This window comes from Podarcis melisellensis (genome assembly GCF_964234715.1).
Source record: "Podarcis melisellensis genome assembly, chromosome: 1".
NCBI classification, from domain to species: domain Eukaryota; kingdom Metazoa; phylum Chordata; class Lepidosauria; order Squamata; family Lacertidae; genus Podarcis; species Podarcis melisellensis.
Genome location: NC_138528.1, coordinates 45,925,715 through 45,951,158, shown reverse-complemented (window position 1 = coordinate 45,951,158; position 25,444 = coordinate 45,925,715). Strand labels below are relative to the sequence as shown.

The 25,444-nt window shown below is 41.0% G+C and overlaps 1 protein-coding gene and 1 long non-coding RNA gene across 6 annotated transcripts in view; one reads left to right on the top strand and one right to left on the bottom strand.

Moving 5' to 3' along the window:
* MAP3K9 (mitogen-activated protein kinase kinase kinase 9) overlaps nucleotides 1–25,444 on the bottom strand; it is a 91,321-nt gene that overhangs the window by 42,670 nt on the left and 23,207 nt on the right. For 2 of the 5 annotated variants that reach the window (XM_081889654.1, XM_081889656.1), the window contains exons 7-11: nucleotides 24,889–25,011; nucleotides 24,281–24,437; nucleotides 19,276–19,385; nucleotides 17,419–18,222; nucleotides 13,901–14,111 (exon numbers count right to left, since the gene is read on the bottom strand). In XM_081889654.1, the coding sequence (XP_081745780.1) occupies nucleotides 13,901–14,111; nucleotides 17,419–18,222; nucleotides 19,276–19,385; nucleotides 24,281–24,437; nucleotides 24,889–25,011 (1,405 nt within the window). Of the gene's footprint in view, nucleotides 1–13,900; nucleotides 14,395–17,418; nucleotides 18,223–19,275; nucleotides 19,386–24,280; nucleotides 24,438–24,888; nucleotides 25,012–25,444 lie in introns of all 5 variants that reach the window. The other 3 variants (XM_081889653.1, XM_081889655.1, XM_081889657.1) reach the window with 3 other exon arrangements.
* LOC309358125 lies at nucleotides 647–25,444 on the top strand. Its single transcript, XR_014163345.1, has 4 exons — nucleotides 647–1,565; nucleotides 21,030–21,114; nucleotides 23,089–23,199; nucleotides 25,252–25,444. It is a non-coding gene; the product is annotated as an uncharacterized lncRNA (long non-coding RNA).

Here is a 25,444-nt window from a genome sequence, read left to right as displayed (position 1 = left end):
ACCAATGGTGAATTAAGAGTTTTCCTGAATATAAGCTGGCACAAAGGTAAACGGTTTTGTGGACCATTATCCATCTGGCCAATTGAGCTATAGCCAGGTCAGCTCCCACATCTCTCTCCCAGACTGCCTTCAAACCCATAAAATGAGAGAACAAGGCTTCCAAAATGATAGAATAAATCAAAGAGACCACGTCCTTCTGGTGACCTCACTGCCAAGCTTTCAAAAGCTATCAGGGACCTCTTTGCTTGACCTTTAATGGTGACATCTGATAAAAAATAGCTGGACTAATGAAGTTTTAACCCATTTTAACTTGAACCCCTAAATCTCCTTGAGTGCTGTAGTTTAGTCACTGCGGAATTGTTCGGAAAATTTTAAGGCATGCACTTAAAACTGTAACAATGAAAGAGAGATCAGTAATGCTTCAAATCAGACATTTGTCCTACATGAGATCCTGTACACATGTACAGTTGTATGTCTACTTTGTCCAGTCAGATTATATGGAAGAAGCTGCTTGCTTTTTTTAAAAAAAAAATGAAAATCCATATCAGATTTTTTAACTTTGAACCATTCAATCTTTTTTCATGAACAAGGAAGAGAAAGGAAACCCGAAATGCAGAGCATAGGGCACACAACTTGCAACACTCATTGGCAAGATGTGTTGCAATTTAACTAACTTGGCGTACTGGCAGAAGCCAGCGCAAGGGCTCATGCTAGCACAATGGGGCTTCCTTGCACCTCTCCCACGATGCCTCCCCCAAATCTACTCTGGAGGGTCAGGAATATCGCCCAGAGCAGGGCACAGAGGGAATTTGTGCTGATGGAACGATCAGAAAACTGTTACATTGAATTCCCCTCCTAATTTCCCAGTATGTCCTTTTAGGGTGGTCTTCAACCACGTTTTACTCCAAGTACACCCATTAAAATTCATGAACACGACCAAGTTTGGTCCGTTAATTTCAAGGGGTCTGCTCTGAGTACAATTTAGCTGAATACCAATCCTGTTGTTTTAATCTAGTTATCAGAGCATTTAGTTTATTGTGCTAAGGTTTTGGTTATGGGGGAGGAATGGTTTTTACTTGAAGTAACAGAGCTTCATGTGAGATAAACAAGAGTTACTTACCAGGGACTAAGGAAGGTGGCGGCTGAGTGGGGGGTTAAGAACAAAGCACCTATCTGTAATGTTGTCAATTGATGCCCCAGTATACCACAGAGTATAATCTCTTGTGCTTCTACGTCTCAGAGGATTTAGGCATATTTCTGATATAACTTAGCCCTTCCATATATTTTTCCTTGAGCAAATTTGTACCTTAGATATTCTGTCGTTGATCCTAAAGGCAAGTGATGGTCTGCTGCACTCAGTCACTCTGAATAAATTTCCTGGCTACAAAAGGCCTTCAAGATGAGATTGATCTAAAAATGCGGGATTTTCTTCTGGTGCTCACTCATCTATTGCACACAATAATAGGATGCTTGCTGAAAAACTATCTTGACATTAAAAGTAATGAACAGGATATTTTTTTTGTTCATAACTTACCAGAATGCTGTAACCCATGGCCTCAAAAGCAGTGAGCAGAAAATGGATCATATCTCAAGAGACTGGTCATTCACAAACAAATGTTTAAGATATTCTCAAATCTTTCCCTACATTGTCATAAAACCCCTATGAGACAAAACCCTGTTGGCGTTTTATCTTCCATTTCCTTACACAAAGTCACTACGTCCCTCAGGAAATTAAATGCATTTCTCGACCGGATGCCACCAACAGATTAATTAAGATAGTTTCTGAAGTCTCATTTAATTATCTAAATTGATGACAAATTTGGCAATTAAGGAATTTATCTAGGTTTCACTTTGTTGGGCAGGGAGGGAGAGAAGGGATATGGGGGCATGTCTAGCAACTGCTTCTACTACATAATACAGCTTTAACATTGTGTGGTTTAGTAGTAGTAGTAATTATTATTTCTACCCCGCCCATCTGGCTGGGTTTCCCTAGCCACTCTGGGCAGCTTCCAACAAAAGATTAAAAATACATAGAACTAGGGAGGACAGGTGCAGTAATGCTCCAGCCACGCGCCCCTCCCTCACCTATCCTCACCATCCAGCTGGGTCAGGTTTGGAGAAATGGCAGCCGGCAGCATATACTTTTTACAGGACATAGCGCATCAAAATAGGTAGTTGCTGCCACCACTCCCCTGTACTAGAGTACCAGAAGACATAACCCAAGGGAGGTTATACTTCCTAGTTACTGGCTGCCCCAACCTGCAAATTGTTTCCACAAATTGTAGGCAGAAATTCAACAGATGTAGTATGGCTGATTGATCAGGCTCTGGATTCAGGCTTCCCCCCAGAATGGCACACAAGACACAAGAAAGATCTCTCTTTAAAATTTATTTAAAAAACAGGATTAAACATACTTTAAAAAGTAGACACATCTCTTGTACGTTTCAAACAAGTAAAACAGACATTGTAGAATATGACTAGCTAGTATACTCACAAACTAAGAACAAAGGCAAAGTTAGGATGATTTCAAAGTCCTTAGCTGGTTCCGCATCTCAAAGGCAGTAAGAAACTTCACTACAAAAACTCGCATGCCAATGCAGCAGGACTGTCAGAATGAGACAGGCGAATTGTGGATTGCAGAGCGCATTTTCTCAGTCCTTTCCTAGGATCTTTATTTCTAAACCTCACGTGGAGACAGAACCCAGACCCAATCAAAATTCTTGATTATGTTTAAATTCACCAATGGTGCGCTAGTTGGCTAATAAGTTTAACTTGTGACAGATGAGCTCGTTAGTTCCCAGGACTTTGGATCAAAGGGTTCCTCCCTTCTTCAGATACTCAGCAGATACACATTCTCAGAGTGATTGGGGTTTGATAACAACGGCTCTTTGGGTGTGAATGAGCTAGGCACCAGGTGTCAGAAGGCCACTAATCAACTGGAAAAGTTCCTTTCTGAGATAAGCAACTTCACACATTTGGAGACTGTTAGTCTGTAGCTTTAAAGTACAGTACCAAGGACACATTCCTATAACTCTTACAGCTTTGGTCTTCCCATAATACTTTGCTTCCTTACTTGACCAAAGTTTTGTCTATTGAAATTTCCTAACTTCACTACAACAGGGATCCAATCCTTGTTCTGCTAGGTGGTCTCAGAACACTTTTTCTCAGTCTAACATTCCTAACTTAACTCGCAGGGATGTTCTTTGAGGATAAAATCCCAGCAAGGCTGTCACAAACATCTTGGGGAAAACCCAAGGAGACAAATAATACTGTTATGAGTTTGTGGGTGCCGGGCCCCTTTCCCCTGAATACAGCAAGTGTTAAAATCTAATCAAGCCTTCTGATCCCTAGATCAAGTGTTAAAATATAAGCCAGGCTAGTTTCCTGTTGGGCCACTAATTACAAATGAAAGGGGGCTCTGTGCCAGACGGCAACTGGGTGGGGTCCCTCTTTCATCTCTGAGATAGTTAGGACGACAAAAGTCTGAGTTTAGAGTTGAAAGGGGCTGTGATGTGAACTAGAAGCAAAGCGGCAAGCTGGAAAGTGCGGTCAGACAGCAATGTTTGATTTCTATTTGAATCCAAAGCTGTGGCTATGGAAGAAGCAAGACTCTTCTGGGCTGCTGATGCTGTGAACCCCTCCATCGTAGGTTAACGTTCTATATATGTGTATGTAAACAATATATCATAAAGACACCACAGATTCCACTGTGCCTCATTCCAAAAAGAAACATGAACTCTGGCTAAGTGCTCAGAACCCTTGAAATCTCATACCTCTTACAGATAGGAGTGGCATGCAACAATACACTGGTACCTTGGGTTAAGTACTTAATTCGTTCCAGAGGTCCGTAGTTAACCTGAAACTGTTATTAACCTGAAGCACCACTTTAGCTAATGGGGCCTCCTGCTGCTGCCGTTCCACCGGAGCCCAATTTCTGTTCTCATCCTAAAGCAACGTTCTTAACCTGAAGCACTATTTCTGGGTCTGTAACATGAAGCGTATGTAACCCGAGGTACCACTGTACTGGAACACAAAGCCCTGGTTCCAAGGGACAAAGCCAGAATACCTCAACTCTATTCCTCAAATTTCTTTTGGCACTTACCCAAACAACTGGTACACCCATGCCCCAGCAACATGTCACCTTCCAAATTGGGGTGGGGAAGGCAGAAGCTGCAGAGCTATTGCATGAAGATAGTATCAAACACACATGTAATGGACTGTGTATGTGGCATGTGGAAGTGGGTTAGCTTTGCTACAAAACTATGGCTCATTCGTGGGTGTGTTTTTTTAAAGTATCAAGGGAGATAAACAACATGAGCAATGGAGCATCTAGTCTTCAAAGCTCTAAAATAAAAAATTTTAAAGTTCACAAAATGTCAAGCCACTGCTTGCTTTTTAAACAGCAAACAAATTCAAGTCTGCTCACTTTTCACCACCCCTTCCTGAAACTTCTGGTGCTTGCTCTCTTCCCTAATATACTAAAGGCAAAGTATCCATTATCTTCCGCAAAGGACAAGTTTTACCAGGGCCATATTCAAGGATGCTGTTGCTCTCCAGAGATGCTCAATTTGCAGTTGGATCTCAAACTAAAGCAATCGCGAGAGAAAGTTTACATAAATAGTAAGTGTGTATTAGTTGAAAGATGCCTGTATTCTGATTCATGAAACTGATTTATTCCCAAGGAGTAGTTGTGGAAAAATAGTTTAGGTTCAAAAGTAAGGAAGTTCCATACGCCCACCAAATTCACATTGTTTGCAAACCTAATCGAGGAGGACTGTAACCACTGGGAATTAAAAGACTAGCTCCTCAGAGAAATTAGATTTCCACATGATTTGTTCAAGCTAAGGCAGCAACAGTTCACAGAGTCCCTAGAAAAGCTTATAGATATTCCCTACACACCTGATATCTTCAATTCCTTTAACATCTCAGTCGAATAATCCTAGTTGCTAGGTATAATCCAATGAAAAGTCTAATGGAGCTGAATAATCAATGGACACAATCTCTTCAAAATGTATTACTGCAGAATCTAAATCCTTGCAGATTCATCAGCTATAGCTGGAGATCCTGAATACTCTCCGTGATCCCTTCAATCTAAAACACATTTTTGCCACCTTTGGGCTGCCTGAACATGCTGTAGATAAACGTTCCTTTATCAGAAGTCACTGTGAAACAGCAAACAGCAGCAGAGCTTCATTTTTTGCTTATCAGACTGTACAGAACTGCAGAAACCCTGAACAGCTGACTACAGAGGCTACCTAAGTCCAAGTGATGCAGAGTTCAGTGTATTTCAAACTTTGTTATCAACAGATCAAAGTAAACCTCTCCAGCTGTAGCATTTGGTCTCAGATTTAAGTATGGGGGACCACCAAGGAGGAGGGTCAACCCTGAAAAATGACCACTCTTACTAGAAGAGTAAAAGAAGAGTGAAACCTGAGTAAGGCATCCCCCCCCACACAAAGTAAAATATTTGTATGTGTAGTGATTTAGCTTAGAAAAAAGGTCAATTATATAACATTGTGCATGGTGTGAAGAAAGTGGACAAGAAAAGTTTCTCATTTTCTCATATTAGAACCAGTGGACCAGAACTGGACAGATTCAGGACAGACAAAAGAAAGTGCTTCTTCACAGAGTGCATAGATGAACTATATAATTCATTCCTGCAAGATGTAGGATGACTACCAATTCAGAAGGTTTTAAATGTGGATTAGACCAATTCAGGGCGGATGAGGCTATCCGTGGCCACCACCCAGAACGGCTGTCTACTACAGGGGTAGGCAACCTAAGGCCCGGGGGCCGGATGCGGCCCAATCACCTTCTCAATCTGGCCCGCGGATGGTCTGGGAATCAACATGTTTCTAGATAAGTAGAATGTGTGCCTTTATTTAAAATGCATCTCTGGGTTATTTGTGGGGCATAGAAATTCATTCATTATTATTTTTCAAAATATAGTCCGGCCCCCCACAGGGTCTGACCAGCCCACGGCTGAAAAAGGTTGCTGACCCCTGGTCTACTATCTCCAGTATTAAAGGCATTTTGCTTCCCCATAGCATCTGGTCGGTCACTGTGAGAACAAGGCTGGAGACTCGGTGTGCCTATGGCCAGACCCAGCAGGGCCCTTCTTACATTCTTGGGGATGGGTCCCTGAAGAGAGGGGCAGCTGAAGCAAATGGAATAGATGCCCTCCCTGCCTGCATCATCATAACCATCTTTACACTGTTCACCACTTCCCTAATGATTTGAACAGGTTGAAAAGGTTAATTACAGTGCACAACGCGATCTAACAAATACACGTTGCACAAGAGCTGGACATGTGCAATTTGTGACAGCTGAAATTAAAAGTTGGCCTGTGTGCTTGCTGGGGCTTGACTGGCATTGCTCTAGAGCAGGGTGGTTCAACACGCAGCCCGGGGGTTGCATGTGGTCTTTGAGGCTGTTTTCGGCGGCCCTCAACAACATTTGATGCCCTCCTTCATAGTCCTCAAGCCGCCTTCCCAAAGCCAAGTACAGTGGTACCTCGGGTTAAGAACTTAATTCGTTCCGGAGGTCCGTTCTTAATCTGAAACTGTTCTTAACCTGAAGCACTACTTTAGCTAATGGGACCTCCCACTGCCACCGCACCACTGTTGCGTGATTTCTGTTCTCATCCTGAAGCAAAGTTCTTAACCCGAGGTACTATTTCTGGGTTAGAAGAGTCTGTAACCTGAAGCATACGTAACCCGAGGTAACACTGTAAAGGAGGTCAAAATTTGGGTCAAATGACTTACACCCCATCCTTCAGGTGAACTTAGATCCTTCAAACTATGTGGTGGAATGCATCTTCAGTTTAAGGGGCGGGGGGAGAAGTCTGCTTCTATGGCTATGCATCAGTTGAGTATAATTCAACACCAACAGCCCCAAGGCATTTTCATTCCCGTGTGTAAGTTTTTACCACATATTATGTCACACAGTTAGAACAGATTAATTCCAGGATACATGCATGCTGGATACATGCATCACGCTTAATCCATTCTTCCTGATCTCCAAAACTAATTTCATCATCATCTTGAGTTCATCCATTCTCTTTCCCCTTCAGTGCTTTTAAAATCAGTTTATAGGACTGCTTTATTTCCCCTCTCCCGAGAATATGTGGATTTTTATCAAGTTATCAGAGTCCACTCATCCATGCTTCTCTCTTCTGCCTCCTACATCAACATATTTTTAAAAATAGTCTTAAAACGAGAAAGACCTCCACGATCCCAGCTCACACTGTTTAAAATGGCATCTGCTCCCCTACAATTGCTTCCAATTAGTCCAACCCTCAGCACTTAGGGTTCTCGAAAGGAGAAACTCATTGGTAATTGACTGCTGTTCAAAGCTGCTCCTGACCCACAAATGTAGTGGACAGAACTAGTCTGCATTTTATGGAATGAATACGTTATCTCACACCATTTGCAAAGACAGGGGGAAGGGAAGCATTTCCAGAAGAGCAACTGTGTTGATCTGTCACAGAAAAAAAGCAACACAAAGTATTGTGGAACCTTACAGACTAAAAAAACAACCCTCAAGCTTTTGTGGGTGCTGCAGTTCATTTCCTGCCCAACATCATTTCATTATTTTCAGTTCACCAAATGCACAGCTTATTAGAGTTGCTATTTTGAATAAACTAAAAGCCTTTCATCAGACTAAAAAAAATGCCCATGAATCAATTAATTTTATCAGAAATTGAAATAATTCATTTTTTACAAAGTTATTTAAAACCTGCAGGTGGTGGATGCCCTTTTGAAAGTGACACCCCCTCACTCTCACCCACAGAGAGGGGCTCTTAAGGCACTGCCTGCTGTTACACATGTGTGTTCACATTTCGAACCCTACTTTTGTGCAGTGGAGCTTTACTGGTTGTGTAAATTTTCACAGAGATAATAGACAGAACTGCAAGTCCTCCCAAATCTGCAATTGTACACCTCCTCAGCAGGCTTTACTGCACAGAAAGTAGAAGCCGGCCCCAACTAATTCGGCTTTTCTTCAAGACAGTGAGTGTCATTCTCCCATCTCTAAAGAGGCTTATATCTGTCAGATTTTCATTAGAAATGAAGGGGAATCACTGCTCATTAGTATTAGCTGTGTCAGATGGAGAAGTGTGGATTTTCCTTCCTTAATCAGATTATATTAGGGGAGCTACTAGGAGATTCTGAAAAGAATGAGTTAGTGCTCAGACCACCTTGGTTCACAGGAGAATGAAATGGTTTCTACAGTGCAGTGAGCGCCATCTTCTGGCTACTGTGAACTTTTTAAATTTAAGAGATGGCAAGAAATATTAACATTTAGGCTGCTGTCCTAACCATGTCTATTTAGGATTAAATCTTAATCAATTCAGTAGGGATTATTCATAGGTAGGTAGGGTTAGGATTACAGCCTTTCTCTTCTAAATTAATCCAAGAGATGACAGGTTAAATTAGCAAATGCTGGTGAGATTATGCAGCCTGGGTCTCGTGGAATTAATAAAAGAAAACTACCGGTATTTGTTCTGGATTCAATTTGAGGTGAGTGGGGGAGAGTATTAAGCCGCATGGGGTTTTCTGAGATGGGAAGCAGTGGAAGGAGAAGAAAAGTATAGAATAAAAATGAATCACATCAAAGAGTATGGAAAGAAAGAAAAAAGGAAAGAAACAAACTTCTAACCAAGTCTGGAAAAGCATGTTGTATGGTGAGGAGAAGAAATGGCTAGCAGGTGGAATGAAGACAATATTTCATGTCTATGCCACTTGAAGTGCAGTGTGGGCCATATTTATCCATTGACTCTACTTAAAATGCTAAAAGCTGCTTACTAAACACACATAATAATAAAATCACTAGGGCAACAGAAAATATATAGCCTACCTCACCAGGAAACTTTAAAAGATGGAAAGAAAAATGATTCTCCTTACTATATTTGTTGTTCTGTCTGCAGTTTGTTTCTGTTGCTATTGATGCTGTCTGCCCTTTGACCTTAGGGGGAGGGTTGATACAAATCCCCAAAATAAATAAATAAATCCTGCGACTATTTACCTGGAAACGAGCCCCACTTGGTTCGATGGGACTTCCATAGGCATACATCTGCAACCTTTCCCTTCAAGTAATCAATTTTGCTTAGTACTCTTGCATGTGTATGGAGAGCTAAACAGTCAAACAGAGATATAGTATCTTGTCTATAAATGGACAATCTACTGTGTATTAGGCACATCAGCTGCACAGTAAAAAGTTTTTGATTATGCTTCTAGCTGTATAAAACCTCTGTTTAGCAGTAAAGTAGTATGTTTTAATTGATAAAGCAGTGCTTGTTCAAGAAATATATGCTTTTCAAAACGAGAAAACTTATTTCAAAATCTATGATTGAAATAATCTTGACTGAAATCAATCCACGGCACTCAGGTTCAAGACCGAAGAGAACACACAAAGGGTGCTCTTCATCAGAAATTACCTGTATTGACAAAGCAGGTTAGGATATGATAGAAAGCGAGCACAAGGATATAACATACACATAACATCATTAAAGCCCAACATTTCTAGGTAACATTTGCAAAAAAGAGAAAATGAAGCTTTCACTACACAATTGGTGTTTATAACGGTTTTATTCAAGTTTGTGTGCTCTAATCTTGAGACAAGGCCTAGAATAGCATTACACTGTAATACAATAATAATTGTAGCCATTGAACCAAGCCTGCTTGGCATCCTTGTTTTACTTTCCCATCCCCCACCATACATCCAGGGAGGGGAAGCAAAGAGAAAAGCAAACATATATTATCAACTTCAATTAGCTCCATTTTAATTTAGTTATTATTCTCTAGCATAAATTAAAAATGTATCAAAGGTATACACATAACACATTGACAAAGAACAGAGATACAGTAGATTATGCAAAAGTGTAACCTGTAGATGGGCTAGCTACAGTGAAACAAACCAGTCACTGATGCCATTTAATTACCATTTTTAAGCCCCAAAGGTTGTGTCACAAAGCTTGGGGTTTTTTTTTGGGGGGGGGGTGTCAGTCATTCCCACTGCCAGCTTACAGCTGAGCCGAAGTTAAAAGGCAGGCTCCAACATCACTTAACCACCATCACAAAACAAAGCACACAGTAGCATTTATGTAGTAAACAGACTGTAATATTAATTTGGGGAGTGGGTTGGGGGAGTGCTTTCTAATGCTACTGCGTTAGAGATACTTTTGTGAACATGGCAATTGGGACAAAAGCCCTGAGGGGGGGTTCAGCACAGTAGACTGAATCAGCAGATATCAAGAACCAAACTCTCTCTACAAGGTGCCTTACAAAAACATTTGTCACATTGCACCTACACAAACATCAGACGTGAGAGTATGCTACACCTGGGCATGCAAGTTCACAGGGACTAGCCTATGAGAAACATCCTACATGCGGAATTACTCCACATGAACACAGCCTTTCAACAAAACATAAACCAGACCCATAAAGGAGACCCAAGCAAATCACCTTAAGTAGTTAAGTGCTGGCAAACATGAGCTCTTCAAGAAAGCTGATTTTGCAAGCCAAAAAAATAAAAAAAAGTTGTTTTGGATTTGGCATCCTGATCAAAAATTGAAACACAGATATTAAATTGTTATTAATGTTAAAGTAGTCATCTGCAGAGTTATACAAATGGGATCTCCAGGTATGCACAGCAACCTCCAGAACCACAGGAATTTGGGCTGACAACCTAGGATGCCTGCCTTCTCCTCTCAAGAAGAGCTTGGGAGAAGGGGAGCGAGCACCTTTCACTCAGCTGTTGTGGAAGTAGTGAAGAAACTGCAAGAAACTCTTGCAGCTGAAAATGAAGAGGGGTGTTGTATGATTACACAGAGGACCATGCAAAGGACAGTTACAAGTAGGAAACTTGCATACTGTGGGCTTATAGAGATTACATACTAGGAAACTGATGTTCCTGAAGGACAATTTGGTGTCCTAAAAGGCAACAGCTTTAAAGAAATGGTGTACTGAAAGCTGCATTTGATGCAGAATGTACATCAGCTGCAGAGCTGGGATAGCTCAGTTGGTAGAGCATGAGACTCTTAACTCCAGGGTCATGGGTTCATGCCCCACATTGGGCAAAAGATTCCTGCACTGCAGGTTGTTGGACTATGATTATTTAAATCATAATGGTAATCACACAGTTTTAGTAATGGGCCTGAATTCTTTAAAAAGGTATAGTGCCTAAACATCACCATGAAGTGGGAACAGGGAACCTGTGGCCTTTCAGATGTTCTTGGGCTCCAACTCCCATCAGCCCCAGTCCACATGGCCAATGGTCAGGAGTGATGGAAACTGTAGCCCAACAGTATTTTGGGGGCCCACGGGCTCCCCCACCCCTTTCTTAAAGTTCAGAGTTCAAGGGCAAGGGCAAGACCGTGCCAGGGCTCGTCTAATTTTTTTTAATGGATGCAATCTAGAATAAGGAAAGTTGCTGACTTCAAATTACCAGTACCAGAGTTAGGAATGAACCACCCTTGACTTGCAGGTACTTATAACTGCAGTATGTTAAATGCTAAGCAGGGCTTTACCCTCATGGAGTGAGCCATTTAGACAGTCTACATGTCTTCAAGAAAATATAGTTTATATTGGCTCATCTGGACTGGCATAGAGCACAAACTCACCTTGAACTAGCAGATCACTTACATAGCACTAAAACTGCCAGAGGGGGACTGCTTCCTCAGCATATAGAACTCAATAAAGTTACAAAGTTGTATAGCCCCACTTCTATTTAAGGTGCACTGATATGGTTCAACTTGCACAATAAGACTACACTTCTGCTGCATGAGGTAGCTCTTGGTACAGATGGAGAAACTGAGGCACATATGGCAAAAGTGATTTGCCCAATGTCATACAGCAAGCTGGTGGCAGAACCAAAATTAAACCTGAACTAGCACAGATTTTCAGATTTTTATTATTTAGATGCTAGACAACAATATTTCTACAAGTTTACACAAAACCCCTTAAGAGTGACCACTTTTGATTCCTAGTAATGATCTATACCCCCTTTTTGAACAGAGATAAGTAGTAAACTGCTATAGATACAATTCATGACATGTCAGGAACATAGGCAAAAGGGATTACAGCCTAGGAATAAAAAAGGAAACTTACATGAGAGAGGTTTCAAACACCTTTTTCAAAACTTCAGATAGGTCTTTATTTTAATATGGCAACAATAATTTAAAACCAGATGGGAGAAATAGATCTAGTCATAAAAGAGTGTGATAGCAGCAGGGGTCCAGGGATTTTGGCTGGCCTCAGTAGCTTGCCAAAATTCATGCACACCAAAGGTCCTGGAAGGGGCCTTACATGACAAAATGCTGAACTTTGGAGGCATAATGTAGTCCTCCTGAAATCTGAGGTGGTGGGGGAGGAGATTGCAGAGGGAGGGGTAATAAGGTCTATTATGCTCTAAGCACTATTTGATACTAGACCAGTAGGATTGCATGTGCTCTTCAGTTCCTGCTGAGACCTGGAGACTTCTATTTGCTTTCCAAGTATCCCCAAGTCTTGTCATTAAGGTCAAGTGTGCAAGCTGTTTCTCTCCACCAGAATCTCTATAATGCTCACTGTGATTTTTCTTTTTGGAACAGCCATGTACATGGTATTGGGGGTGGGCTATTTGTCAACTCAACAATGGGGAGACAAATTGATTATTAAATCTGGAAATTACTTACCTAAATGAAGTAAGATTCAGGGGGGAAAGGGCATATCCTGACTGGCAGTTTTTCATGCAATGTACTACCAAAATTTGTGAAAGAATGCAACGTTTCATATCAAATTACAAGATTAATCATTGTGTTTCACCACTTCCTGGTTGTGTCTCATTAAACTTCATGCTCATGTATGATGGGTCCGAGCCAAAATCTCAGAGTCCCACCTCTATTTCTCCACTATCAGAGCTCCACCCCGTTGCCCCAATCCTTTTGCACCACTGCAACCTGAGACATACCTTTTTTATTTAACATTTACAGTGGTGCCCCGCAAGACGAATGCCTCGCAAGATGGAAAACTCGCTAGACGAAAGAGTTTTCCGTTTTGGAGGTGCGTCGCAAAACGAATTTCCTATGGGCTTGCTTTGCAAGACGAAAATGTCTTGCGAGTTCCTGCGGGTTTTTTTTCCTCCCCCCCCCTTTTTAAGCTGCTAAGCCACTTATCCGCTAAGCCGCTAAAAGCCGCTAATAGCGCTAATCCGTCAATGGGCTTGCTTCGCAGGACGAAAAAACCGCTAGACGAAGAGACTCGCAGAACAGATTCTTTTCGTCTTGCGAGGCACCACTGTACTTTCAGAAACTAAGAAACAGGTGGCTCCGCCTTTTTTCAGCACGATGCATAAAAAGTATAGAGGTGGGTGCTATGGGTCATTGGCAAGATCCTGAACGCCCCACCCAGCAGCCAGTTCTAGGAGGAGGAACTGTATGCATACCAAAAATGAGTGAACATTTGTTCTGGGACATCAAGGGAGAAAAGCTCAATCAAATGCAACAAGAATGCTGGTTCAGACACACTTAAACCTTTATATATATTCCTGCATTGTAACAGTGTAGACAAACACTGCTTATCATTGCATTTAAAAGGTAGGAGTTGAGGTTATTACAAAACCCATACCAACAGAGGGTATCTGAGTTCTTGACAGTCAAGAATGGAGGCTTACTTGCCCACATTTCTTGTTGCAGTTTAACACTGTAATGAAAATACAAGGAAGACCACAGGAAACCCCACAAGAAGAGTCAGCAGCTCTGTGTAGCTTAGCTACATGTACTTACAAAAGGCCAGGTACCCCAATACCATATCTGTTAGTGGAAACAGCAGTGTGATATGACCTCAGCAGCATCTCTCTACTTCACCTGTCTTCAAAGTGCATTCTTAGTGCAAGAAGTAGAACTGAATCTAAAGGAGCTTACCAATCCCTTGTGGATTTCATGCTAGGACCAGAACTCTTGCTTGAGTTCATATGCTGCAGGTTTGCGTGTTCTGAGTTCAGTTCTGCATAGCGGCACGGTGCTGTCCTGGCTCTGCCCTTCAACATCCATGTCCAACAGTGTCCGCTCCTCTTCAGGCAATCTGACACGGAAAGAAAGCAGTGCAGGCCTCTCTTCAACAGTGCTGCTACTGCTGGCAAAGCAGGAGTCCAGGTTACTGGGAGTTTCAGTACTGGAGCTATTAGCAGAGGACTCGCCCCTAGCATTACTGGGGGATACAAACCACCAGGGGTCAACCCGCTGCCTGTTAGCTGAAGGGCGTGGCCTAGGTAGGAATTCCAAGGTCTTGGGTCTCTCCAGCATGGAGTCTTGCTGAGCATTATGGCGCCTGGGGGTTGGAGGAAAGATGAGGTTGGGGTCTGGCAGTCGAGGGACTTCATTTGGACCCTGACTTGGACTGGGAGTTTTTAATACACCTATTCCCCCACCAGAAGGAGGAAAAGAGGGAAAAACACAGTGAACACAAGAAAGGAAGAGGGAGGAAGGGAGAGAAGAAAGAGAAACCAACTGGTTAGACAACACTGATGAAGAGAGACACCGGGCTCATTAAGTAAACAAAGGGTGATGTCAGACAAAGGATTGATTCAGTTCACCTGATGCATGCAAACCACATGGGAGCTGCAATGATCTTCATGCTGATCCCTGCAAGCTAAAATGGTAGATGCTGGCAGTAGCAAGGCAGCAAGGCTGACAGAGTCCAGATATGTAACTGTCTAAGGATTGTTGTGTGAACGCACACTATGCATCTCTGTACCTCCTTTTTCCTTGATTTTTCTTCCCCCACAAGCATCTTAGTGCCAAAGTGCAACCAGCAGTATGGATGCAGCCATAGACAGGGAAGAGGACAGTATACTTAACGTTGAAAATATGTTGGATGCTCATAGTGAAACATGAATCTTATGAAGCTAATTTGCTTCTTTACTACAGAAATGTTACGATTACATTTTATTTACCAACTGTTCACGGCTCTTAGGTAGCTGTGTCTACCACTGGCAAACATATCCCAGGGCCAGAAAAAATCAATTAAGGTTCTGAAGTTTCTCCCCATAACCATTGCTGTCTCTAGGTAATACATACATATTTTCAGGGGAAGGTATAGGTTTTATAATTAGGAAGTGTTAACTTGTGCCCAGAAGCTCCCATTTTAGAACCAATTTTGCAATTCAAAAAAGGCAAATGGAGAAGGAAAAGACTCAGATTGGAATAGATTCCATTTTTAAAGGATGGTATTGGGAAGCTGCCATTTCTACTTGCTGAGGAAATTTCACAATTCTTCCCAGAGGGGCTTGTGCAAGTGGCTGGGTCAGTGTACCCAAAACAGTCACACTCTACCAGATATCTTGCACCCACATCAGTTTGCTTATTATAGTTGGAACTGTACAGCACTGAAACAGAATGTTAAGGCAGAATGAAGTGGTAGTAATGGTTAATCCCAAGAGATGACAATTAATGTTAACTGATTAAAGATTTATTTCCTTGACTGTCTGGATTGCAATCAAATTTATCAGTTAATTTATAGAACTCAAATGATTCTTTGTATTGCAAAGCCTAAAAAGATGGAAGCAAAGGCGAGTTTCACTTAAACTGTAACTGTAGTTACACCTTTAACCAACACTACCATTCACTGTTTGAAGTAAAAGGAATGTTCAATTTCCACCCATTAAAATAGGTAACAAAGCACTCTATTACAGTTAACACATCTAGACCAAACTGACTTCAAACTAGAGTCACATTCAAGTTATTCTTAGGAGTGTTACTGAAGTTTCATGCTTAAGCTGCTAGTTATGGGTGATAACTGGAATCAGAAAGTAATCTTATGAGACAAGAAATGTAATTTTATTTTGCCATTCTTACTGTGTTTTATTGTATTAATTGTATATTGTAAGCTGCCAAATCCAAACCAGATCAGTATATGAATGCTAAATAAAGAAATTAGGCATAGGAACTGATGCAATATAATTTATATGGCTACAGGCTTTCTCAACAATGTAAGAGTATTTACTTTGCTTTAGAAATTATATTTTATAATCTGCCAGACCCTGTGTCTAAAAGGTTTCTTATGACAATAGCTAATATTCAGTTTAGGGAAGAAATGCCTATATTGGATTCTTTTGCTTTGATAGTCCAAGCCTGTGTTGAAAATAAATCCCTCATTGAATGTCTATTACACTGTTAGTAAAGGGAATAGATTAGGATTTTATGTTGCAGCAGTGCTGTTCTACCCAAAGTAGCATTTCTTTTGAAATACGGCAGAGGGGATGTTCAGTGACTTGTCATTTATCAATAAGACAATAAATCAAGAAGCAGAAATTCCTACTGGCATGAAATTTAAGCACATTCAAACAATTATGGTGAGAGACTCTGAATCACTTCCAATGCCAAATCTGATGTTATTACATGCACCAGATAGGGTTAATTAAAGACATTTTTAAAATGGGAGAGGAACTGGGTTTGAGGAAGAGAAGGAAGCAATCATTAGGGTGGCAAGAATTCTTGAGAGGAAGAAAACACTTGAGGAGAACCTGGATACGTACAATTTGTGTGGCATGGGAAAAATTTGTTTAAGGAGGGAAACCATATTAAGGGAAATAGAGGAGGAGGGGAAGCTGGAACTAGCAGCCACACAGAAGGCTGCAAAGTATGAGGAAAGATGACTAAAGACCACACAAAAGCAGCCTTCATTACTCCAGTGTTTGGGGGATTCTTCTCTACTGTCACCCTACCTATATATGGGGGACACCTCCATCCTCTGTTGTTGTAAGCATCTGTCTGCCTCGCGAGACAATGGACTGCGCCTCTGGGGGTGAAGTCAAACCACTGTGTTAGCAGCACCAAAGTGACCTCCCCAGAGTGCAAGCCTGGGCAGTGTGTTTGGAGGTCCTGGGCTGCCCATATGACAAGACTCCACTCAGAGCCTCCCTGAGGTGGTCCAAAGGAAAGCAGAACAATATATTTGGCACCAGCTTGGCTGCAGGAGTTGCCAGAAGGAGGCGTACAAGGCACTTTCCAACCATCTTAGGGACTCCAATCCAGAATTGTGTAGAGTTTACTCATTAGTCTTGTGGCTAAGGCACAAGGCTGCAGAGGTTCAGGATCAGAGTTTTCCTTCTCCTAGATTGGCTACTTTCCCAGGTTGATGAGCCCCACCTACCTCTCACTTCCCTCTACATCATGTGCAGAAACCGCCCTCTTGACTGCTGAATCCACAACTGGTCTCATCCACTCAGTCCACAGAGCCCGTATTCGCATGCAGGGGAAATCCCTAACTCACTGAGGGTTTGAGACCCTCAAAATACAGAAGTAAAAAATTATACATAGTGCCTCTTGTTTCCTTCAGCTATTGCCTTCCTTCAATCTTACCTCAGAGGCAACATCTGCAGGAAGTGCAATGGCAAGAACATTCACTTTCTGGAGTACAAGGATGGAAAAGAATAACGTACCTGATCCTAATGCTGCTGCAGAAGAATTCCTGGAAGGGGATCCATTGGCAAGCGGACCAGTCACATTTATGGCACCATCAGAGGGAGTCCGTCTGTGCCCCCTTTGCCGGGCTTCAGAAGAGAGAGTCATATGTGTGGGAGTCAAGGACTGGTTGGGATCTCGCTTGAACCTTTCAACACAGATATTAACTAGTGGGTTACTAACTACTGGCAAGGGAGCCTTCACTGTCACGGGGCTGACTGGCATCTCATACACCACAATCTCATCGCTGTCTGAGCGTAACAGGGAACGGGTTGAGTTACATTCAGAAATGGAAGACAAAGAGAGAAGGGTCAAGGAGTTGGATGGCTCGCCCAGCAACAATGTGGGCTCCTCTTTTTTGAAGAGCTTCCTTGAAGGTGGGCTGGTGCTCCGACGGAAACGTCCAGCCCGCTGGAAAATACTATCACGTTTCTTCTTCTCTTCCTTGGGGGCATCCAGCTCATCCTGGCTCAGCAGCTGGCACTTGCCAGCCTCCAAAAGATCAAAGCCCAGGCCAGCAGCAGCTAAGACAGCCCCACAGCCCAGAAAGGCAAGCTCACATCGTTTGTGCTGGGAACCTCCACGTTTCAGGCTGTTAGTGGGGGTGAGCTGAGGGGTGCTTGTGGTAGAGTTCATAGGAGTGGTTTCCTCATTGGCATCACTGGACTGGCCATCCCAGTCCTCACTTCTCTGAAATGGGATGCAGAGGTATGATTGGTTAGACCCAGGTGATTGCTGCATCTTGGTCTCTCCGTTTTTCAAAGAATCACTGTCTTCATTCTCTGCAAAAGAGATACAGACACACACACAAAAGAGTGGGGCCTTGACATTTTAACTATGAATAAGAATGGGTTATGCTTCATCTTGTGTGTAAAAATAGAAACACATTGCTACCATGGAAAAACATGTTTGCATTTTGAACAAAGAATATGGAAACTTCGCCCCTTTCAAATGATGGCAGCTGTCAAATGTACATGCCACATACAGTTTATTGGATTCCAATTTCAATATAAAAGCAATATAAGTTCAGATGATCCTCACTAAAAGGAGTTGAGATTTGAAATAATGCACAGCTAAAACAGAAATGAGCCACTTGTTGCTCAAAGCAGCCACACATGTTTCTAAGGACAGCTCCCTTCAGCCTAGCCGCTGAAGCAACACAAACAGAACAGAGGGAGGAAAAAGGAACCCTCCAGTATAAAAATCATGCATGGTTTGTGTGAGAGGGTGTGCGTACACACACACACACATAGCAACTTCTCTCAAAATAGTCCACCACTATTATCATATATATCAAGGAGAAAACACCTGAAGGTGAATGACAGCACACAAATCTACCCAGGGAACAGTCTGAGAAATCAAATTTTATAACACTGGCATTTAAGTTTTTATTTTGCCATTTAATCACTATTTTAATAGTGTGTTGTGCTGACTATGTGGCTTACTGTATAGTTTCTTATTGTTTTAAATAACCATGTACCTAAAAGCCATAAATGGCTTTGGACTCAGGTAGCCTTTCCCCACATGTACTTGACTATGCATTAAGATAATTGTTGGACATCTTTATCTGAGTGTTCCCAGTTTCTGAAGTGACCTGATAAATCTGGGAGGGGAGAAGCAGAATTGCATTTGGTCCCAACCAGGCCAATGGTGTGAACAAACCTTTCATGATACTGTACATCTTTTTTAAAAAAAATAGGTGCAAGTCTTGAAATTTAAGACTACAGAGGCAGATTCTGAGGTTTGCTTTTTTGTAAGAGGTAAGTGTTGGTGGACAGAAACAAACATGAGACTGAATACAGTGCATTTAAGAAATTCATTTAACAGGTACTTACCCATCTCTGTTAGGCTTGTAAATCCTGGGAAAATGACTGGTGTTCTCTGAACTTTTCCTAGATTTGGCGCACTAGATGACCACTGTTTGGATCCATCCAAACACTTTAGACTAACGTAAAGAGAAGAGAAGACACATTTAAATGCAGATACTTTATTTCCTCTGTCTGTTTTTATGACCAATATTTATCTCCTCATTCTTAACTATTCTAATCTAACACAAATATTAGTTTATTTTTTTAAAAAAAAGCTCCCATGGTGACATATAGTTAAAAAAAACCAAATTCAGTGATATATAAAAATACAGAAAAACAGCAGCATCACATTCAATAACCCATATAAAACAAAGATAATTATTATGCATGCAAGAATATGTGGATGTTAAAAAAAATTGCCTGGACTCAAAAAGACACAGCATACATCACACTAGCTTTTCTAGCATCTTTCCAAAATGTAGCATTTTGTCACCACCCTCCTAACTGCAGATGGTAGTGGGACTCTTGAGGGGGACTTCCGAGAGCCAAGCCTCAAGTCAATTAGGGCTTTACGTATAACCATCAGCACTTTGAAATGTGCCTGGGAACAGACCATCAATCAACTGTTTATACAGCATAACTTGCCAGCTCTTCTAGCAGATCCTAGTTAGAAACTTAACAACCATATTCTATACCAAGTGAAGTCAAGCCTATAAAAGCTTGTTTAAAATGTATGGGGGCAGTCCAGTCTTAAGGTTACCAGGGTAACCTTACCCCCCCCCCCGAGTATATGGTTACCCTTTGATGCATTTTCCATCACACCAGTAAGGCCTAGCGTCAGATTAGAACATGCCTTTTAGCCCACATCTTTCCAAACTGTGTGCTGCAACACATTAGTGTGTTGGCTGCAGTGTGTAGGTGTGTGGTGCGAATGCTCCCCACGCTCCTCCCAGGGCTGGAAAGGGGTTAGTTTAACCTCTGGTTTGCTAGTAAAACTGAATTACTGTGTCACAAAAAGATGCATGTCTAAAAAGTGTGTCACCAACATGAAAAGTTCGGAAAGCTCTGCTTTAGCATATTGTACCCTCACAATGAGCCTGTGAGATAAGCCCAGAAAATTCCAGTGAATTTATGCCAGTTTTATTTATAACCATATACTCAAAATCTTATTTTCTCTGCAGACCAACCTATTACTGAAGGAATCAACCCAACAGAAGAAGTTCATGTATTGCATATTTGCAATAAAAATTATATTTTATGAATTTGCCTTTGCAAGTGCACTATTCTCTTCTATGTTTCATTCATCCTTAGAGATATAAAATTATAGGAAAAGGATACTTGCAATGTTATTTATCATCTCATTTATACTCTGCTTTTTCTCTGAACAGCTCAGAAAAACTTTGATATGATTCACAGCTGGTTTCTTATCTAGGCAGTTCATAGGGCTAAATCTGTGTATGTTTAGCATTTGAACTGCAACATAAGCCTTACATTCAGAGCATTATATAAGGAGGACCCCAATTTAAGTAGATAAACATCACTAAGCAGGCGACACATACAAAAGTGAAGTTAGCATGCTCACTTCAAAAATAAGAAGAGCCAAGGTAAAGTATGTAATTTGGGAGAAGGTTGTATTCTTATCCTCCACTCAGTTAGAAGGTTTACGTTGCATTTCTTGGTTTTGCCTACTACAGGCAAAAACCCCTCTCATATATAGAGACAAAGTGTAGCCTTCATCTTGGTCTTGAGAGTTACACAATATTCTGGGTTGTCCTTTGTAGCATGGCAGAGCAAATATTGCTTCCTTCATAAATGAAAACAGAGGACGACAATTCTTTGGCAAGCCTTAGCTGAGGAACAAAACCTGTGAGTTAAACATTTTTTTTTCTTATTCTGGAAAAAGTATTCTATTTTCCTGGGTTGTAAAAAAACCAAGGTGGTCACTAGAGGGTGCTAAAAACAATTCAGTCTCTTCCCTACATAGCACAGAAATTAATTTACAATAAAGTAGATTGTACATAGTGCCCTGGAATAGGACTTACTCTGAGACATACTGAAAATGAGGGCCTATTTGAGCAGTGGATCAAGTATAAATTCCAAAGTATATAAAAATAAATTTCTGCCCGATTCACTGCCCACCTGGATTTCTGGCAAGCAAATATGTGGCAACAGTGCCCTTCCTGCCAATTCCATCATTGCTGCACTCTTTAAAGGAATCTCTCCCTCCCTGCTCATCACCTTCCAGCACCATAGTGCTTCTTCCCCAGACAGAATAGCATGTTGTTGGTCTGCTCTATTTCTTTCAAAGCGATGCTCCTTTCAGACCATCGATAGCAGGACTTCTGAACTATCACAGCTCTCCCCAGGTTTAAAGAACCCATAAAATCCAATTTTTGTGCTGTGAGTGTTCATTATTTCTTATTTAGGGAGCATAGCCCAAAAATCTTTGAAGACTTTATTGTCTAAAGACCCCTCCCTCTGTTTACATTAGGATTGACATACGTCTAGAATTTCCCAAACATAGCCAGGATTTGGCTGTTGGAAACAGTGTCTGGGCAGAAAATGCTGAAATGTCCAGAAAATCCAGACGTATGACAAGTCATTTCGGAAGTGTTGATTTTGGTGAATTTCCTTAAATAGCAGGAAAACTGTTGGTTTTTTTGGGGGGGGGGACTCAACAACTTTTGTGTCCGCATTTTCTCTTTTTAAAATATGTCAACCCTACATTACATGAAGAAGGAATACTGCACTATTGCACTGAAAAATCTGAACATCTAAACTGTAATTATAGAACACTTGACATGGTTATGTGGAGAGACTTTGGTTTTGATGCCTGACATAAGAAACCAAGTAATTCTTGGTTGGAAAGACCAACTAGCCCGAAACTTGAAAAATCCTGTTCTTAAGTAAAACTCAAAGAATATTCCACACTACTGCTAGTGACTGCTACTTAACACCATAATCCAAAAGGAAAGCATGTGAGCCATCTCTCAAATTTGATGGGAGTTTTACTTGCAGAACCTGTTTCATCCACATCCCCCATTTTCTGACCACATATACCAGCTGTGTATCCAATTCAGCAATAAGCATCTTCTAGATTTCACTTACATATTTATGAAGGATGCGATCAGCTATTGGGAGGATAGCCCAAAAGATATAGAGAACTGATTACATTAACAGCTGTCACTTTTTGCAGCGATACAGTGCTCCTGAGGGTCCTTGTAGTAATCACAATTTTGCCAACAGAAGGCTTAAAGATGAAGTTTGCCTGCTTTATTCTGAGCAAATGAGTCTGAAGCATAAAATATTCCTCCGTCATCTTCCCTCCTCAAGGTAATCCTACAAACTGGTTGCAAACGTTACAGGCTGATAAACCACAAAACAGTAATTTGGGAGAATCCACTGCCCGAGGAGCCTCCACTAGATATAAGTCAATTGCACAGACTGAAGGAGTCCTTCTGTTTGTTGAACAGGGCTGAATCCACCCAATATGATTCTTCCATTATTCCTACCTACCACAACAGCCATTTGTATCAATAGATTTAGGATCTTGACTCATGTATAGTTTATTACATAATGCAATCCGAAGTATGAGAAATGTAACACAAAACTCAATGGAAATGTGTGCCCCTTTGTCTGCTAAGAAAAATAGGTTTGTCCAAATCAAAAATGATAGTACTGTATTAATAGGACAGATATTGCAAAGATGGCCAAAGCCCAAAGCACTCAAGAAGAGCTGGATGTTCTGCTTGGTTTTTTTGTTTCCCCCCCCAGGACAATTAGATGCCCAATTCTCTCCCAGCCAATTAACAGAAACGACTTCTGCCTTTCTCATTTCAGGAAAATGCCAGAAGCCCGTCTATTTTCTTCTGAAGGACAGCAGGAGGGTCATGGTGAAATTTTTGGCTAGTTACCAAAGCAAGCCAAGATTCGTTGAACCTTGTTTTGAAAGTAAGCTGCCATGTACACACTGTTTTTGGCTTCATGGAATATTTGATTGCTGTCAAATAGAAAACTGCCATTTTTTGGCTGGTCAAATGACCAGATGGCCAACCCTATGACAATGAAAGAATAATTTATAGCTTGCGTCAGTGAATTTAGCCAAATTCTCTCTGTCTGCACTCACCTAAGTGCCAGACTACAGGACAGGAAAGAAAGGCATTTCTATACCTAGAAACTGAGTAATAAACATAATTCTGATTAAATGGGGTGGGCAAGGGAGCATGGAAATACTAAGATTACAGAACAATCTTTGAAGTAGCAGAGATGTTACTGGGAAATCAGACTGGCTAAGAGGAGATGGGATTTTGAACATGAATCTCTTGCAGATGAGATAGCTGATTTTGTATTTTTAATGCCTCTAATCTAAAAAAATAGGAGGCAATCCTCTCCCCGTGTGTTAATGATCAACTAAAGAAATGATGCTTCAAGCACCATCAGATTACATTGTTAAAATTGAGAGCAAAGAATGCCAAGACCTTCTTTGAGATAGCTGTACCTTTGTGGAATAACCTCCACACAGATCCCCATGAGACCATATTGTTGTAGTATTTAAGGGGACATTTTTTTGTTTCAGGTTTGAGTGGGGAAAGTTTCAAGTATTAACACTCAAGAATGTTCTGTTTTAATTTTAACAAGTAGGCAGTGATGTGAACCTTTTTTCTTTCTCTCTCTCTTTGCTATCTGCAGTGGAGTATAAATATTATTATTTATTAAATTTATATACCACCCTATACCTGCAGGTCTCAGGACGATTCACAAGGTAAAATAATATAAAAAAACAAAATACATAATCAAAATAAAAACAAAAACAAAAACAATCCAATACCCCCAACACATTTTAAAAGGGCATATTACTATTTATTAAATGTATAATTTATTATTGGAATAAATAACATGAATGTAAACTGCAATGAATGTAAACTGCTTTGGCAAACAATTATACCAGCTAAAGTATGGCAGGTTTGTGGAGAAAAAAGGAAGCTGGACTGAGGCTTTATGGCACAGTGGCAGCTAAGATTACGCTTCTCACCCATCCTCGCCTGCTGTTAGCTCCTTATGACAAAGAGAACTTGGGCCCCACGTGCGACCTTTCTTCTTCTGGCCTCTTTTTTCTTCTTCTTCTCCTTCCTCTTCCTTCTGGCATACAGAGTTGCGCCCCCATGTTTTACAGCTTTCACTGGGAGTTACTGGGAGGGGGACAATAGGACAGAAAAACATGAGCATGCATTTATGCCATTATTTCGTATTACTGCAAGCAAATAATCAGACGCCCATAGATTTTATTCTTCACCCTATGTTCTTACCCAGCACTGATCAGTACCATACTGACTGCCCATAGAATGAAAATAGACTACAGGGGAGGGGAGCGGGTATCCTTACTGTGGAAAAGATGGCCATTTCCCACTTTTGATCTTGATCTAATGGGTTTTTATTTTATTTTAATGTTCTTATGTGGGTTTTTGTTAATTTGTTGTTGTTTTTTAGCTGTAAGTCATTTTGAGTTGAGACCAATAAAGTATTATTATTATTATTATTATTATTAGCCACCCCGCTATACAGGAAGCATTGTGGAATCCTGTCCTAAACAGAAACCATAACCTATTGGCACTTGGCCAAATTTTATAGCAAACTACTTACACTGGATGGCCCTGAGCCTAGGAATGATGGTAGGGCTGGCAGGAGGGCTGGAGCAGCTACTGATCAAACTTTTCCTTTTATCCATCGTTGGAGAAGCCTGTACAGTGAACTTGTGCTGGAAATCTGTTAATAAAACAAGACCTGATATACTCATTCGTCACTTCACTATGACATCACCTAAGGAAATGAATTCCTTCTTTCTGCTATAGCATTTTAGCAGCATTGTAATATGAATTTAAATTTAAATCCCCAGTGAGATGTACATTTTTCACTAAATGATCCAGTATGCATTTTTAGTGAATGCACTTTTGTCACACAAGCCCAAGAGGTGGTAATAATCAATATGTCTTTCTTTGTCAACAGTTGCAAATAGTGTTTTGGCAGGTATGGCTGTTTTCTACTCAGTTATAATAGGCACAGGAACCAGTGCCCAGTACCCTGCCTGCTCCCAAACAAGAAGGTGACAATTAAACAAGCAATTAAACTGCAGCCTGTAGAAAAATCACAATGCATTTTCAGATAATCTGCAAGACTATAATAAAGTAAGATGAAAATG